Here is an 18,842-nt window from a genome sequence, read left to right as displayed (position 1 = left end):
GTTTTCTTTCTTTCTCTCCCCCTCTCTCTCTCATTCATTCCCCCTGTCCTATTTATTAAAAAAAAAATAAAATAAAAAAAAAAAAAAAATGACAAAGGATGAACTGAAGCTCTGCCATCACGTAATGTCGCATACTGCTGTTTCTGATGTCATTTTAAAAAAAAAAGAAAAAAAAAAAAAAAAAATCCATGTCACAAGTTATAACACAGCCAAAATGATCACAAAAGTTAAAAAAGTATAAAAGATGCTTTAAAATGTGAACATCTGTTGATCCTGTATGCTGATTTAGATTCAGATTTAGTTTGAAATCATGTGAGCTGTTCAATAACATTTCAAATCTACATGAATGAGTAGCTGCTCTGTGCTTGTGTCCACTAATGTCTTCAGTCGTCCATGATTTAGACTTCTAATCATTTTAAAGCCAAACTTCTGCTTTAAATGTTTCCACATCTGCTTCTTTTATTTCCAGTGTAGTTTGAACATATTTCAGCTCAAACTGTGTGATGATTCTCTCTGTGCTGATATGCATGAGAGGTTTCTTAAAGGGAAGTGAAACAATGTGTGAGTGAATGACTGGTGGAGCAGAAAAAACACCTGACAGAAACTTCTTAACAGAGAAAATCAAATTGTGGTTCCTGTCCTCTAAGCTGATTGGTGTTTCCTAGGTGATGCCCGCCCCGCCCTGAAGGTGCTGGGTCCCTCCAGTGAGGAGCTGAAACAGGGGAAGGCCACGCTCATGTGTGTGGCCAACAAGGGCTTCCCCTCAGACTGGAGTCTGTCCTGGAAGACGAGCGACAGCAGTGGCAGCAGCAGCATCAGAGGGGAGGAGAGCAGGACTCCTGGAGTGCTGCAGAATGACGGCCTCTACAGCTGGAGCAGCACCCTGACGCTCACTGCAGACCAGTGGGGGAAGGTGGGCTCTGTGACCTGTGAGGCCACCCAGGGCTCCCACACTCCGGTCTCAGAGATACTGAGGAGAGACCAGTGTTCCCAGTCCTGATGTCAATCACTGAGTCTTTGATGTTGATTTTCTTCTGTCTCTTTGTTTCTTTGTGTTTGCAGATTTAAAAAATAAACTCATTAAACAGTCATGTTTCCATCTCATAATGACAACAATCATAGCAACAATCTCCTCTAGTTTCATCCTTTTGTGTCTGTTGTAAAGCTGATATTTCAAACTTAAAACAATAAAAATGTAACGAGGAAACATGTTCTTTGACTCTGTGAGTTTAATAAATGCACTTCAAAAAATAAAAAATGTTGTAAAATTTAGTTAGAAGGACCAAAAAAAATGTCAGGTGTAATGTGCAGTTCAAATAGCTTAATATATTTTTAAATCCACATATTAAATATTTCTCTATAAGATGTTGAGGTCATGTCAACCATAGATTATCTGTGTGCTCTTCATAATTTCTAGTCTCAAAGCTGTTTTATGATCTACATTTTAATCTGATCTAAAACCTAATAAGTAAAATTAAAGAGCAGGGTGTCATCTGTATGTTTAAACAGAGATCATTTAAATCAAGTTTAAGAGAAGATTTACTGAAGTTTGATTAATGAACTATTTGGCAGTGAAACTGTGATGAAGCACCAAAGCAGAGAAGAGTCTAGAAGCTGGTGGTGGCAGAGGTGAAGCAGGTGGAGGCTTAGTTGAGGATCCCTAATTGAACTTTCTCAACAAATTACAACCATAAAGAATGAATGTGTGCAAAAGAAAAAAGGAAATTATCTTCAGTTAGAGCTCAAAAAATGTCTTTGTTATTAGTCCGGGTCATCTTTAAAAGTAGGTTTTGTGTGTAAAAACAAACCATTCAGTATTTGATCCTCAGGTTTGTATTTCATCACCTTCAACAGCACATAAAGTTTATAGAGTTGTAAATGAAAATGAACTAACTTAAATCTCTAAAATCTGAGAAGAAGGACATTTTGAGCATTTTATTGTTTCTGAAAATGAAAGCTTCCAACTGCTGGGGAGGTTCTTGTTTTATGATTTATTTTCAGACTCTCATTTTTGATAACGTTCATGGAGAAGTTGCTCTTATTAATTATCGCATTTATAATCGGCTTCATGGACCTGGTCCATAATATTTAAAATTATGATAATGAAATTTGTGTGTGTGTGTGTGTGTGTGTGTGTGTGTGTGTGTGTGTGTGTGTGTGTGTGTGTGTGTGTGTGTCCTCACTAAACTCTATTAGTCTTTGCAGTAGCTTCCAGCTGCAGCAGTCAGTTCAGTTTGTGTTTTTGCTACAACAGACTATATAAACTCTCATCAAACGTCCATCTGTTAAAGGTTAGATAGGCTACATACAGACATATGTACAGTTAAGGCCATAAATATTTGGACAGAGACAACATTCAGCGTTAATTCAGTGGGTTGAACATAAAGATTACATTAAAATTTGAGGCACTAAAGCATTTTTTAACACAATCGCATCGTTTTAGGTGTTCAAAAGTAACTGGAAAAGTTAAATAGCAGAAAATTTCCTGGGGTTGTGGGGCCCTTAGATCTCGGGTCTCTGGGCCCGGAGGCTTGGTCTGCTCCAGCTGCTGGAGGTCTCCTGAGCTCTTTTTTAGAGGGTGGTCCCCTCCAGTGACCCTCTTGGGCTCTCGTGCTCTGGATGTATGGTGCCTGGATCTCGTCCATGCCTGCTTCATGTCCTGGCGGGCAGGGCTGTGGCTCCCCACACTTACCATTAGATAGCCACATGGAGAAACCTTTTCAATCCCAGTGCGCTCACGCACACAGGTGTACTAAGACACACACTAGATGATGTGGTAAGGATAATTTTGCTTTCACCAGTGTTCTTTCTCAGGGTGTACCAAGCTCCTGATTTCGTCACTCCTTACACTGTAGTCTCTCAGTATTTTTTTTTCTTTTTTTGCAGTTTAAGGATGGATTATTTCACCTGCATGGAGAGCTCCTTTAATCACATGTTCTCTGTTATCCCTTTAAAACCGGGCACGCTCTGTTTTGCATAACTATTTTTAAATCCCGGTAGAACTGCAACCATGTAAGCTAGCGCAATATTTTTTTTGCATATGAAACCGGAGGAGTTGTACTTACATGTAATGCCATTAGCTTACCCTGGGTCACGGTTTCCTTCCACATATAGCTTTGCAAAAACTGCATAGAAACCACTTGCAGCAACAAAAATATAATATTCCAGAAACACAGCGGTTCCTAACACTTCCTACGTTGGGATAGACGTCAGCGCGAACTATCGTGAATTATCACATTACAACAAAAACCTTTTACATTTGTACAATACGTGATAATTATGTATACTGTAATAACATGATTTTATGTTGTTCAAACATGAAAATTATATTGTCAGAACAATAAAGTTTTCACATGATAACGTGATATAGCTCTATTTTTCTTCTGCCTGGGTGGCAGCTCTACACTTCTGCAGTTTTATTGTTTAAGGGGAAAAATGTACTAAATAATTGAGGTAATTTTTTTCACTCAGTTTAAGATAATAAGGTAATAAAGGAAAAGAAAGCACAGAAAAAATATGGAAAATGTTATCATTACTTAATTGTCAAAAATTACATTTTTCTAAGCAGCTGTTGTCTCAGATACGCTTTTCTTTATTCTCAGTTCCTCTTCAGCTGAGGGAGGTTTTTGTATGGCGTTGTATCACTGTGTGAACGGGAAGCTGCTACACTGCTGACAGTAATAAACTCCTGCATCTTCAGCCTGAACTCTGCTGATAGTCAGAGTGAAGTCAGTCCCATATCCACTTCCACTGAAACGATCAGAAACTCCAGACTGACGGCTGGTAGCAGAATAAATTAAGAGTTTGGGAGATTCTCCGTCCTTTTGAAGGTACCAGTTGAGGCAGTTGCCAACACTTGAACTGGCTTTACGACAGAAACAGTCTGTCCTGGAACAGCAGACTGAGATCCAGGAGTCTGAGTCAGGATGATTTCTGCTGATGAACCTGAAAACATGAAAAGAGGAGAAGAGTTATTGAGACAAATCGAACTCAGAGAAAGATGATCAACATCCAAACATTAGAGGATCATTTCTCTAACATGGAGAACAGATGGAAGAAGGTCAGTGCTGCTGGTTTCAGAGTTTCTCCATCATAGCAGAACATCATTGTGGTGAACCTGGCTGCATGCTGAAGCAAAGTTTTCACAGAGAGTCTCACCCTGAACAAGGAGCCCCAGGGTGGCCAGCAGTAGAGTCAGTGACATCATCATTGTGCTGCTGGTGTGTGAGTGGCTCTGAAAGGCCTGGACAGCCACTGATCAACACTGGCCTCTTAACAGCTGTGAGCAGAGAGGCAGGACACATATGCAAACACACAGAGTCAGTCAGCTGCAGCTGTCCTGAGCTTATGAAGCTTCCCTCAGTGAGACTGAAAAATAATGAACAAATGTACAAATAAAGCAAGTTTTTCCAAAACTGTAGTGATTTATTTGTTCGACCTTCATTAGAAATGTAACCTACTCTGGTTAGTTTACACAACATCTGTCTGAACAACACATTAGTCCGATTGAACATGGCTATTTTCATGCCAGACTACACCAACTATGAGGGGCAGAGTTTCACTGTGTGTGTATATTGCAAATGTACTTCTTGCATGTATCTGGTGCATTTATATTGGGTCCACACACTTCACAGCGCTTCTTTTTTTCTGGCCGCAATCTATGTGAAAAGATAAGGATTATTTTTCTAGAGTCAAGCCTGCTGAAGACAGTTTAAACTCAAAGGTAGAATTGTGTGAACTTGGAAGCCTAAAGAAAACATGACACGAGACTCATTCTGACGTCAACAGAGTGACAGGAATCCTTGTTGATGGCTGCTTGGCTTGAAATGCTACTGATTTAGCATCAGTGTGTGAGCTAATGATAGTGAAGCTGTTTATGAAATGTGTGCCTGAGTTCTTCTGTGGCTGATCTAAATGAACAGAAGGTGTCCTCTTTGCAGAAGGCAGATGAGTTCACACTAATGCACTAAGTGACTTTATTCATCCTGAACTCTGCTCTGATTGGCTGAAAGCTACTAACATGGAGGCTAAAGGCCTCACTTTCAAATGTTTGTTGTCTGAACATGAAGACGAGAAAAAACTGAAAAACTCTGGTGTCATAAGAGCTGAATGTAAAACTGTATATATTTGACTTTACACTGATTCGATTTCTGGTTTGAAATTATTTATTTTTCCACTTAAAGTTGGATTTATTTATTAAAAGGACACCTGGAGAACCACGCTGACACTGAACTGACTGACAGCAGTGTTTGTTTTCTTAAAAAGAATCACTTTAATAATCTTTAGAAATCGTTGAGCTTCAGGGTGACTGAGTGTTGAGATTTGTTTCTTTTATTTAAAGACAGTGTGTCTGTGATCCATTATGAAGCTGAGGTCAAAGTTCATGATCAAGCATCTTCTAACTACTCAAAGATTCACAGTAACAACCGTGACAGTTTGAGATTTCCTGAGTTTTGAGTGGGTAGAAAGAAGTTTCCACCATAATGATCATTTAATAGTGAACTTTAGATTTCTGAGTGATGTGATGAAAAATTCAGTCCCTTCATGAAATTGTGTGTGTGCTCATTGAACTGTGTCAGTCTCTGCTGCAGCTGGAAGTTACTGCAGTTTCTGTTCAGTCTGACTGAGGGAGGTTTTTGTACGACTGTTTTTCACTGTGTGAAGAGCTCCCAAGTGCTAGAAGGGAATTCTCCTTTACAGTAATAAACTGCTGCATCTTCAGCCTGGACTCCACTGATGGTCAGAGTGAAGTCAGAGTTTGATCCACTGCCTGTAAAACGAGCTGGAATCCCTGATGCTCGAGTGCTAGCAAGGTAAATGAGCAGTTTCAGAACTCCTCCATCTTTCTGTTGGTACCAGGCTAAAGAGTGGGAGTCGGAACTGCTGTAAAAATAAACATTCTGACTGGTCCTACACTTGATGCTCACAGATCCTCCCACAGCAGAGCTCACTGCTCCAGGCTGAGTCACTGGGACCTGAGGTTTAGACTCTGAGGACACAGAGACAAAAACATAAAGCAGCTTCATGGTTTTGTGGGCTTCATTTCAGAGGGACAGATGTTGATAGAGGAGAGGAGTTTGATTCTCTGGACTTTACCTGTGAAGCAGCAGCAGAGGAGAGTCCAGATGAGGACGCAGATCAAAGTCATGTTTTTGATGAGGAGGATTTCTGTGGCTTCTGTTGTGATGAAGGACAGCTGTCAGTCATCCAGTGTTCAACTCTCAGGACTATAAACTCTCCCAGAGCACTGGAGCATGGTGCTGCTGATGCAAAGTGCCTCTCTATGGAAATCATGGAAATGCCCTTGTCCATTATAAAAGGTTTACTCTGTGTTCAAGAATCAGTGATTTGGTATTCCTGTCTGCTGTAATTACATTTTTTTTTCCTCTTTCTCTTTTTAATTAATCCATTGAGTTATTCATAAAATCAGCAATTTGTGTTTTGTTGATTATTTTTAAAAGCATTTTTTTAAAGTTTTACATTGTGCATCTTATGCTGAGCAAGCTTTGGTTGTGAGGATTGGGCAGGCTATTCTGTGACGTACTTAAAATCTGGTAATACAGTTGGTAAATATTTGCACGAAGAAAAGTCATCATTTCTTCATCGTGCTCTGTACTACACTATAAAGATTACAGCATAAAAACATAAGCAGCACATCATCAGAACTTATACTGAATCTTTGCACCAGACCATGTGTGTTACTCATGGCCATTGATCAGTGGCTGTTGATTAATGGTTATGAGAATTTGCATATTAATGATCAAGGAACTGACCTCCCAGCCCATTGTTCCTTCAGTGGGCTGGTTTCAGTTATTATGCAAATGCACTGTTTCTAAGGTTGGAGAAACCTGCAGTCAGCTGAGACTGAAGAAGTCACCTGGATGAGTGACGAAACGTTTCTCCCCCTGAAAACGCTGCGTCCAGATGAACAGAATCAACCTTGTGGGTTTTACTTACCTGGATGATTGAGCGTGCATCAAGACACCATGTGCGTTAGTGCCCAATTATGAATAATATTACTCAGATATTGATCAGTGACAAACACAAAAGGCTACAGTTTCAAATATTTTAGACTCTCTGACTGGTGAGAGTAAAATGCTGAACATTTGTCTCAATGCTAGATAGAAAGCACTCAGGCATAGGATTTAGTGTTTATACGAATGTCTGTGGATGAGGCATGTTTTATGAAGAGCTTTGTCTATGTTTATATGTCTGGTTGGGTCTTAGACTCCATCTCACCGCCCCCCCACACACACCCGTCTGGGGCTCTCCCCAGCTTGTTTCTAGGAGGGAGGCGGCTGTCCCTCCAGTGGTCCTGCTTGGGCTCTTGTGCTCTGGGGGGAATCTAGATGTCTGGGTCCTGGATGTCCTCCGTGCTTGCTCCATGTCCTGGGGGGCAGTGCTATGGTTCCCCACAATTACTATTAGATAGTTACATGGAGAAACCTTTTGGAAACAAGCGCACTCACGCACACAGGTGTGCACAGACACTCACCGTCTTCCTTGGATGCTGCCTCTAAGCATATCGTCTGCTGTCGGTCTTTTGTGCTGCTCAGTAGCACTCAGTCTTTATTATTTACTCTTACTTATGCTTATCTAGGTTGTTGCTGTGGTCTCCCTACTGTGTTGTTCTCTTTTTGCTTGTTTTCTTCTTTTTCTTCCAGCAGGTGATCTCATGGGTTTTCATTGTCTTTTCTCACTGTCCCTCTTCCCCTCTGTTTTTCTTTCCCTCTACTTTTCTTAAACTTCTCTTATCTGTCTTTGTCTTTACGATCCCCTGGTTATATCTGTTCCAATTGTAATCATTTAAAAAAAAATAAAAAATAAAAAATAATGAAGATCAATCAAGTGGACCAGTATGGCACTGATTCACTTGAGAAAATAAATCTGTTGAGAATTTTTCTTGGCCTTCAGACAATAATTCTGATTGCTTCAGTGCCGAACGGGACAGGACAAAAAAATGTGATCGTCCAAAAGCTCATGGATTGAACTGTATTTAAACTAACATTGTATGATGGTATTTGAAGAAGTCACATCAGCTGAGTCGTGGCTGCTGTGCAAACAGTGAATGATTTTGTTGAGTTTGTTTGTTTCAGAGTCAGAGAGCCGTGTCTCTCTACAGTCAGAGGTTTTTGTACGGCGCCTCAATGAGTTTGTATCACTGTGGTGGACTTTTGGTGGAGGAACCAGACTGAATGTTGGACGTAAGTTTATTCTGGTTTACTATCAAATACTGTCTTTTTATTAAAGTGCATTTAACAATTTCTCTTCTGATTTTAAGAGAAAAGCACGTAGCTTTACAATAAGTTTGATGCTGGAATTTTTTATCATCCTCTTGTGTCGTGGAGGATAATTCAGATCTGCTCTGTCAAAATATTATGTCTACATTTCAGTCAAATTAAAACTGAAAAAAAAAAATCTAACAATAATATAAAGAAGAAAAACTTTCAAGTATTGTTTGAAATTACTTTGAGTTTGTGTGAATTTTAAAAATTGTTTTAGATATACATGAAGAGCATTTCGTTTCGCTGAATTAATTAATTTATTCTATTTATTTGTTTCCAGTTAATATTAATGTCAGTCATGTACAATATTGATGATTTTAAACTTGTTTTGTAAATGTTTCCACATCTGCTTCTTTTATTTCCAGTGTAGTTTGAACATATTTCAGCTCAAACTGTGTGATGATTCTCTCTGTGCTGATATGCATGAGAGGTTTCTTAAAGGGAAGTGAAACAATGTGTGAGTGAATGACTGGTGGAGCAGAAAAAACACCTGACAGAAACTTCTTAACGGAGAAAATCAGCTCTTACAGTAAAGGTGTCCCACTGTCTGTGGTTTGATTGACAGCTGTGTGCTCCCTGTGCTCTAAGCTGATTGGTGTCTCCTAGGTGATGCCCATCCCGTCCTGACAGTGTTGCCCCCCTCCAGTGAGGAGCTACAGCAGGGGACTGCAACAATCACATGTCTGGCCAACAAGGGCTTCCCCTCAGACTGGAGTCTGTCCTGGAAGGTGGATGGCAGTGGCAGCATCAGCTGGGAGGAGAGCAGGAGCCCCGTGGTGCTGCAGAACGACGGCCTCTACAGCTGGAGCAGCACCCTGAGGCTCCCTGCAGACCGCTGGATGAAGGTGGGCTCTGTGACCTGTGAGGCCACCCAGGGCTGCCAGGCTCTGGTCTCAGAGCCACTGAGGAGAGACCAGTGTTCCCAGTCCTGACCTGACTCAACCTGATACTGGTTTAATGCTCTCATTCTCAACTCTGTAACTGTCTCTCCATCTTTCTTTTTTAAGAACAAATAAAGACTAAAACTGTTATTTTCTTTCTCATAATGACAACATTCATGTTTTAGGTAATAAAGATGTTTTGCAAAGTGAATTTTGGTTGAATCAGACATTTAATTTTATTCAAATCTACAAACCTGCACTTGATGAATATATGTTTCATTTAGAAGAATTCAGACCAACTCTGCACTCCAACATGATGTCTTTATTTTACACTGGTAAAATAAAACACAGGCTGAAAGAACCACTAAGGAGATCTGCATTTTGGCAAAAGCTGAAAAAGGAGTTTTAAAGTTGTTCAGGTTATTTTTATGTTTATTTAAATGTGTGTGGTAGGTTGTTGGTGGTGTTGCTCACCTGTACCAGACAAACTGGTTCATGAAGCAATGCTGGGACCTGGTTACCACGGAAACAGTCTCACCAGACTACAAAGCAAGTCTAAAGAAGAAAGAGTCTTTAGTGTCTCTAATGAGCTGTTTGTTCTGAGGAGAACTCACAGACAGGAGAGTCAACGAATGCAAGGAGTGCTTAGAAAGAATCTGAAGAACAAAGTTTTAATTTCACTGACGAACACGGAGAAGATTAAATGAATGATGACATGAACAAACTATGAAAAAACACCTTCGGTTCAATAACAGCTTTTTCACTCATGTTCATGTTTGATGATATGTTTACAATAAAATCTTTAATTCACAGGTGTGTTGAACACAACATGGATGCGATAGCAGTAGGACATTTTTGATGAATCACTTTATGTTGCGTGTGTGTGTGTGTGTGTGTGTGTGTGTGTGTGTGTGTGTGTGTACTGTAGTGTGGTGGCAAAACCAGGCCTAGAGAGTCTCCCAACTTTGAACCAGCCACACCTGGGATAACAACATGTTCTCACTCCCAAAGCATAATATTTGAGGCTAGGTGACAAATCGTCAACATATTACGCTTCCAGGCACCCAACACATCCCTAAATGATGAGAATGGAAAAATGAGGAAACATGAGAACCGTTTGGATAAGTTAATGGTTAGGGATAAGATTTTCTGTGCGCAGAGACCGTGCCAGCAGTGCGCAATTGCGCACGTGCGCAGCTTAGAGGGAACATTGATGACAAGCAACAGGGGTGGGTAAAGGGTGCAGCATCGGAAGGGAATAAGTGTCGAAGGCGTTTGGAAAGGGAGGGGGGATGAGTGTGTGCAAATGAGATATGAACTGGCAACAGAGCAGATCAACTCATGAGAAAAATGTTTACTGAGGTCATAGAGCCAAGGAGACCATGGTTGTATAGACTTCACCACAAGAGGATTTCATTTTGCAATCATGAGTCCCCCCCTGCTGGTCATAAGAAGAATAGTGAACCGTCATTTTTATCCCTCAGCCTGGAAAGGCTGATGGGGTATTGTCTGGCAGCATAGATATGCAAGTTTTGTGATGTGACACGGGACTTTGAAAAGGCTCAGGGGCAGCACTGGTGAACGCCAGGATTGGTCTAATAGCCAGCACTGCAAACTGGCTTCACTTTTAAGCTGTTCCCATATTCTATAAACAGTCTATGGGCAAAATGCACTGATGTAGTACTAAACTGTCACACTGTCAGCTAACCTGAATAGAAAGGTGTCTCAATTACTCTAAAAGTTGCACAGAAATATTTGCAGAGGCACAACAACACATATCTTGTAAAAGAATGTTTCTCAACATTAAATATGAAGTGAAACTACAAAGAGAAGAAGAGGGGCGTGTCTTGATATGGTTTAGAAGAAAGTCCAGCCAATCATTTCAAAGTAGAGAGCATCTAAAGAGCAGTGGAGTATATCTGGAATGGCTCAAAGGCCAAAAGGTTGGTGTATTTTCATTGACCAGTTTAAAAACTGTTGTTGAATTTCTTGCTAATAAACTTATAACAACTAGAGAAAAAAAAATACTTAAGACTGCTTCTCTTCTACTGACCTCAGTATTAGACCCCATTACTGTATTTCATCTATCTTAACCATCTCACTGTACTACATTATTCCAATGGAGCACATTGCTCTCAGACTGTGGGCTTACTTTGTGCTTCCTAGAGTTTCCAAAAGCAAGAATCTTCATTTCTTCTGTGGAACCAGATTCCTTAGGTTTCCTTTTGATAAAATTTATAGTTACAGCTGAATTAAGTGACTCCGACCACCGATTAGATAGGCTGCTGGAGGACTTTCCATCACGTACTATGCACTTCTTCTCTACTCCCCATGTCTTTATGTGCTAGTACTACATGTTATTCACTCTGCCTCACAGTTTGCATTGTGTCCTTGTCTCTCTGTGTCTTGTTTTTTGTATTTTCTTCCCCCTCGGCCCCCAACTAGTTGTGAAGATGGCTGCTCCCTCCCTGAGCCTGGTTCTGCCAGAGGTTTCTTCCTAGTAAAGAATTGTTTTTCCTTCCCACCATGGCGAGTGCTGCTCATAAAGGATTGTCTCATTATCTAATATTGCAGGATCTTTGCATTACAACACAAATAAACTTGAGGTGGCTGTTGTGGCGCTATGTTGGTGCCATGGAAACAGAATTTAATTGAGTGTTGGACCCTCCCCTGGTGGACACTGTAAAATATAATACAACCTCAAAGTATATTGATGAAGAATTCTATTTTATTGAGCTACATACTATTCTATTATTATGGCTGTTTCTTTTACAGTCTGTTATGCGTTGTGGTTTTTGGTTTTTTTGCTAACTCCTTTATACTTATTTATTTTCTTTGCTGTGTTTTTGATATGATTGTTTTCATATTTGTAGATAAAATAAAAACCACGTTTTGAACAGTACACGTCCCTGTTAGTCCTTTGCCTACTCTGCCCCTCACACATCACTGCTTCCTTACAATGATACTGTCTTTTATCAGCATGACTGTCCTGAATTGATGATGAATTAGTGTATTTTTTATCACTTTTGTGCTTTTCATTTATTTGTTTTTTAAAGATGTATTTGTATGTGTAGGTTTATTGTGACATTAAATTGAACCTATCAGCCTCTCAGAGGCTTGGTATTTTCTGCCTTACCTTATTTCCATCTGAGGTTCAGAACATTATGCCCCTCTATCTTTCAACAATGAAGTATCATAAAAGGCATTTTGTTGTGTATTATCTTCATGGGCCAGCAGGTGTCTCCAAATCCTCATCAACTTGTTCTGGGCGTCCCAGCTTCTCTTTCAAAACCAACATAGTTTATGGAGAGGTGTAATATGGGCAAAGAAAAGGGCTCTTCTAATTAGATTTTCCATAAACTAGATCCTTAAATAATGTAATGAGTTTACAGCCTAAGAGTTCAAACACTAAATTTACTCAGCCTTCTGTCTCCAGGCAGCATACAGAGACATTGTTTGAAGACAAATCCAGTCACGTCTCTGCTCTTACTTGATCTTTGATCCAGAGGTAAAGCAAGGCCTGGGCTGCCATCAGCTGACTGTCTTTCTAGAATGACTTCATGAGCAGTAAACTGACACCTTACCAGCAAGAGCGGCCCTCTGGGTATGACTGAGAGTTCAACTCTCTTTAAAGAGACAGGGAGTGCACCACAAAATGTTACTTTAAGTGGATATATTCAATGTCTAATCTGCTATTTATTTATATATATATATAAATATATATATATATATATAAATATATATATATATATATATATATATATATATAAATATATATATATATATATATATATATAAATATATATATATAAATATATATATATAAATATATATATATATATATATATATATATATAAATATATATATATAAATATATATATAAATATATATATAAATATATATATAAATATATATATATAAATATATATAAATATATATATATATATATATACATATACATACAGGAAACAAGACTCCAAATAGTGTTATTACAGTAGCAGATGTAACTTACTACACTGATAATATAAGATTTACACATATTTGCTCACCACGGCGTCTTTAATTCGCTTTAAGATGAACTGAACACAAAAATGTCAAATCCACATTTAGGGTCATGCTTGGCTTCATATTTGTTTAACAAATCGGCTGAGGCAACTGTAAAATTAGTCTGGTCTTATCTTTAATAAAAATTACTGGTTTGATAAGACCAGTGATGTTTATTGCCTTTACTCTGGAGGGATTTTTAAAAGAGCAGAACATCACCCGGCTGCAGGGACAAGCTGTCAGCTCCTGACAAACACCATGAAATGAAGAGTCGTTTTTACATGTCTGTATGTTTTCTTTTAATTGATCCTTAACCATCTTATCTGTAACAACATTCAGCTACCACATTACAGTCAAACACCAATTACAGTAAAAGAAATTAAACCAACTCTGTCCTGCCTGTGAAACCAGGTAAATAACATCTTCCTTCAGTCCAGATGGTGCCCACAATAGTTACCCTACATTATAAAGTCACGCCACAATATTAGCTCGTGATGCTTGTATGCCAGCTGATTTCACTGTACCTCCGCATGGTGGTGGGTTTCAAGGCATCAATGTAATATTTATACAACCCCACAATTCTTGGCTGTAAGGAGGCAGATAAATACATCACCTTTAGCAAGAAATCTTTAAAAACTTCAAAGGAGCCTGAAGACAGGCAGGGGGTAAAAACAGGAGCTCAGAGGGGTAGTTTCAGGAGTGTTAACAAAAGCGGTATTTCCCAAATTCAGTCCACAACAAACTAAGAGCATTCACAGCAGGTAGAAGTCTTTAATCACATTTGTGCAAAGGTCAGACACTCACAACTTGAATATGAATCCTGAGGGCAGATTCAAAATCAGCACCAGTTTCCACCAAAACTCCACACAGGCTTCATTGCCGTTTCACTTTCATGTAGCTGATATTAGATGAATTTTATTATTCATCGTTTTGAAAATAAAGTATATGGTGATAGCTCTGTTAGTCAAAAATACCAGACACATGTTGTCATGGAAAAGAATGAGAGAAGACCCATCCTCCCAAGAGATTTTTTAAATAATGTGATTAGTATGTACTCGTACAGACTCATCGAAAACAGGACTCTGGTTTTATGTTTGGTCACTTGAACAGCTGCTCAAAACTCATCTGACCTTAACAGGAAGTGAAACTTACAGCAAACACCAGTCTGAGAACATACATTAACCGTCTGTCCAAATGGCTAAACATAAAATCATATTTAATGTGTAATGGCAGAAAAAAAACATTAAAATTACATTAAATATTGTGATCTCAGTGATCTTTTCATGACGTTGCTGACTTGAGGTATGCAATGAGGTCTTGGCGCTCTCCCTTCTTTTTGATGCCAGCAAAGATCATTTTGGTTCCAGGAATGTACTTCTTGGGGTTCTCCAGGTACTCCATCAAAGTGTCCTCACCCCAAATGATACCTGAGGGAAAATGGTCATCAATGAGTCAAGTAGCAAGCAGGTGACACCAAGTATCAGTGACCAGTTTAATGTGTGGCTTTAAAGAGGCCACATTAATAAAAAGCATTTAGCTTGTATACAATCTTTAAGAAAAAAGGAATTAAAGCTGCCATTTATATAAGTCTAGTTTAGACTCAAAACGAATTAACTGAGGTGAAAATAAATGTCACCTAACACTTCCCACTCATTTGCCTGCTTCTTCTGAATGAATCTCACTAGAGACTTGTTACAACTCTAAACAGTCTTGTAGCAATTGAATAGTTTATTGTACAAACTGTTTGTGTACTCCAAATATTTAAGTATCTCATGGCTTGTCAGATGACATACTGCTTCACCACAAATACAGGATATCTGTTAGTGTCAGCAGGCTGCGATGCCAAAACAGTCACACTGAGACAATAGCGGAAATTTTAAAGATCCGTCCTTTTGTCCTTAAACACCCATAACCTTTAAGAGTACTTCTCTCAAACGCTTACTGTTGCTAAGCTACGAGAACACTTCTTTATCGCATCTACCATTATCTTGACTGATATCACACACCTGCCCCTTCTTGAGTTTGAAGTTGGGAGGGGAAAGTTACAGAAGGAAGAAAAGCACCACAGAGGGGCAGTTTTACACAAAGGACTTTGAGCGTGTTGGCCCCCAGCTTCAGCAGGATTTATAGAGAAAACAAATGGCGAGGGTGCTAAAAATCGCAGGGATCTTTAGGCCTGTGTGCACAGTGAAAGAGTGTCATGAGACCTTTTATGAAACCTAAAATGGCTTTGTCATTTGAAAAATGTGAAAGAAATGTTCAAGTAATCCAACACCATTATAGTCAATGTGAACTGCAAAACATAACGACCCTAGCAGGTTATGTTGTTTTGGGGTTATTTTTCCATCAGATCATCCAAGGCAGTGGCAAGAAAGATGTGGCACTCTTCCAAAAAGGGCCACAGGAGATAATTTTATTAACTTCACTTCAAGAGTGAGAAAGACCAGAGATACACCTGCAGGTACAAACTGTGTGTGATTTGAGCTGAAAACCTGCAAGCCTCAAAATGTGAAAACTCAGGAGGATATGAGACTTTTAAAGCCCTAAAGAAAAAAAAAAAAAAAAAAAGCTTGACTACTTTTAATATAGATGCTTAAATGGGAATCCTTTGCCTTATTAAAATTAATAAAATGGTTGTTTTTTTTTAAAAAAGACAGAAAAAAATCTTTAGCTTGTAAGCTACTGAGACAACATATAAACACAAAATAGCCCTTTAAAGACTTCTGCATAAAAAAAAACAAAAAAACATTTGTGAACATAGAGGTTTAGATGCAAGTCATTGTCCTCTGTCTACACACTTAGTCAAGCGAGGCAGTTTCCAGAGAAAGTCCCCACAAATCAATTTAAAAACCTTTAAAATAACTTAGATTTCAGACAATGTCAGTCTCCCTTCTATATCTAGCATACAAATGTATTTATAATCTACTCAGAGACCCAGTGAACTCACCTTTGCTCTTGTTGGCGTCTGTGTAAGTGAAGCCTTCTGCCTGTCCGGTCTTCCTTCCGAACAGACCCCAGAGGTTGGGGCCCACCTTATGCTTGCCACCCTGCTCTACTGTGTGGCACTGAGCACACTTCTGGACAAAAACCTTTTTTCCCTTTTCAGCGTCTCCCATAGTTGACTGGAGAAACAAAGCCAACAGGAAAAAGAACAGAATGAGATGAAAAAGGAGTTTAAAAAGTAAAAGTATACAGAATTATGAAGGGCTCTTTAAATACACCAGACAGTCTTCTATCCATAGCCCAGTTAGGAAGCTTAAAGCTCTAATTTGACCCCAGCGCCATTTTGTGAAGGTCACTTAAGGACACAACTCCATAACTTTTACCATTTCTTTATCGTTGGCTCTAACTTTACAATGCATTCAGGTAAGTGATCGCATTGCCCTGTGCGCTGGCACGACGCCGAGATTACCCGGAAAGCTGACAGAAGCAGCGCAGGAAGCCGAAACTACACCGCCCTTAAAACACGTTGGGCTAGCCACGAAGGGCCCCAGCTCGAGTTACTCCAGGGGGGACAGGTTGCCAGGTTTGGCGAGTAAAGGAGGACCTTTTTAATGATATTGCGCCATGAGGCAAAAGGTTTACCGAGGGGAGCCAAGGTTAATGTGCTTAGCGGAAAACGTGCTGTAATTACTAGAGCACCAGTGGCAGAGATCCGACCGGTGTTTCTGCCATAAAGTCGCTTCTACTTTGAGTTTCGAGGTTAAAAATGATGGTCTATCATCACTGGGGGAAACATTTTAGTGCAACACCACTAACATGACCCCCGGTCCCCCAAAATCCTTCTACCGCCCCCTTTTCATTAAAACTACCTACAAATCAACATTTTAGTTATCAGCTATCATTAAACGGCCAGTATTTTAGTAATTACATAACATAGCGGCTAATTTTCTCATTCTAGTTCTTAAGAGACGAACCGCACCACATCGTTTGCCGCGTAGCCTCCAACATGGCGGCAGCCGGCTGAATGACATCCCCCTCACGTAATATCAAGGGCATACACCCTTTACAACAAGTATCAACGTGTATTCGCGGTCTACGTGGCATTTTCGCCTGATTTTGACGCTTCGAATCGCTGACTCAAGCTCAGCCTGAACTCAGCTTGGGCCGACCATCGTGCTAGTAGTACGATAAGCCGGGTATGGGTCGCCCACCGGGGCTGTCAAGGATGCTTCAATGTCGGCGTACGGAAATTGCACTTCAAAGCTGCTGTGTTGCCCAAATATTTTCCCAAATCACACAAGAGCCCAAGTAAAATGTCTATAACGTTTAAATTACCTTATTATTCCCCCATAGCGGACTACGCAATGAGAACACAACCGGCTATTCACCAACATGGGCGCTAACTCCCGCTACATACTACTGTTGCGACTCATATCCTGTTACTTATAATATAACCTCCATTCCCCTGTAAATACATTTATAAAGTATGAAATGTTACCTTTTTATGAGAAGATGTCGGGTTAAAAATACTCTACTGTAGGTAAGTAACCGCCTCAGCCGACAAGCAGTTTGTGACGGTCGCAAAGAAGGTCACTTCACTTTAAAGGCACCGGCTTTCGACGTCATCACAGCCAATCACGTGCCGCGAGATTACCGCTTAACCATTACGTGTCGTGTAGTATCATTTCTATGTTTTTTTGTTTTCAGTTTTATTTGTCATAAGTTAGCACAAAGTCAACATCGCAATGAAATGTATTTGACGAGCAGAAGACAGTCACTCAGCAGAAAGGTACAGTAGAAGAAAAATAAATAAATAAAAAATAAATAGAAAAGAGCAAAATATCAATATGTATCCTCATCTATGTCATAGCTTTAATTTTGTATAAAGAAGTCGTTTACTTTTTATGAAAAAAATACAATTTAAACACAGAAACACTAATTTCGTGTCTATATGTAAGGTTTTACTAAGTCTTGTTATGTGTGTACACGCAAGGCGACGAGGCTGAGAGCAAGAACACGAAAGGGAGTTTTAGCACAGGTCCCAAGAATCTTGTCGCATTTCCTCCAGAGCCTTTATGGGGCAAACTGAACCTGCTTTTCTGGAGAAGTTTCGTGAAGGATTTTGGCAACCGAAAGTACTCCACGTTTAACTTGGTAACCAAAGATAGCCTTTTAATTTAACAAAACTGACACGTAATTTAATAAGTCACTCAATGATCGTACACACTTAGTTACATGTACTCTCCACAAACCAATTACGAATAGAAAATGTGCGCATAATGTTTACAAATTATTAAATAAATTATATTTTCTTCTTTTTATGTCTTCTACTTGTAGTTTCTTACATTGCCTTTTGCACTCTACATCCTTATCCCAAAATGAACCCTCACTCGCGAAGTGAAATTTATGTGCCTAAATGATATTTATATTAAACATGAAAGACAAAAGAAAATGAAAAAATAAATAAATAAATAAAAAGGTTAAGTGATAACCCTTGAGTGTTTTCTCAAGGTAACCCTATGTGTCCCCAGGATAGTAAAAAAGACTTGTTTTATTAAACACAAGGAAATATAGCGATCAACATTCACAACATGTGAAACTGGAATACTATGACAGAAAGTGGCTATAAAATCTAAACGTTTGTGCTCAGAAGGGTCATTCAGCACGTGACCCGTAAGCGCCTAAAAA

General features: G+C 39.4%; 1 protein-coding gene and 3 pseudogenes across 2 annotated transcripts; 2 read left to right on the top strand and 2 right to left on the bottom strand.

Annotated features, from left to right (window-relative positions):
- The first annotated feature begins 702 nt into the window (after positions 1-702).
- LOC147315853 (Ig kappa-b4 chain C region pseudogene) lies at positions 703-1,163 on the top strand (annotated as a pseudogene).
- A 2,478-nt stretch (positions 1,164-3,641) lies between these two features.
- Positions 3,642-4,210, bottom strand: LOC147315852 (immunoglobulin kappa variable 2-29-like; annotated as a pseudogene).
- Positions 4,211-7,160: 2,950 nt separating this feature from the next.
- On the top strand, positions 7,161-9,332 carry LOC147315851 (Ig kappa-b4 chain C region pseudogene; annotated as a pseudogene).
- Positions 9,333-13,485: 4,153 nt separating this feature from the next.
- Positions 13,486-17,809, bottom strand: LOC147315850 (cytochrome c). 2 transcript variants are annotated; one of them, XM_086258827.1, is made up of 3 exons: positions 17,653-17,809; positions 16,159-16,333; positions 13,486-14,638 (listed from the first exon to the last, which is right to left on the bottom strand). In XM_086258827.1, the coding sequence occupies exons 2-3, from the start codon at positions 16,325-16,327 to the stop codon at positions 14,493-14,495; spliced, it is 315 nt and encodes a 104-aa protein (XP_086114953.1). In that variant the 5' UTR covers positions 16,328-16,333; positions 17,653-17,809; the 3' UTR covers positions 13,486-14,492. The 2 variants fall into 2 exon arrangements, with proteins under 2 accessions (XP_086114953.1, XP_086114952.1); XM_086258826.1 differs by lacking the exon at positions 17,653-17,809 and adding an exon at positions 16,538-16,730.
- Positions 17,810-18,842: the final 1,033 nt, after the last annotated feature.

Source organism: Aulonocara sp. 'chitande type north' Nkhata Bay, linkage group LG13, assembly GCF_057382095.1.
Source record: "Aulonocara sp. 'chitande type north' Nkhata Bay isolate Kocher_YH1m ecotype deep benthic linkage group LG13, A_spYH_male_GT1.1, whole genome shotgun sequence".
NCBI lineage: Eukaryota > Metazoa > Chordata > Actinopteri > Cichliformes > Cichlidae > Aulonocara > Aulonocara sp. 'chitande type north' Nkhata Bay.
This window is presented reverse-complemented; position numbering and strand designations above follow the sequence as displayed.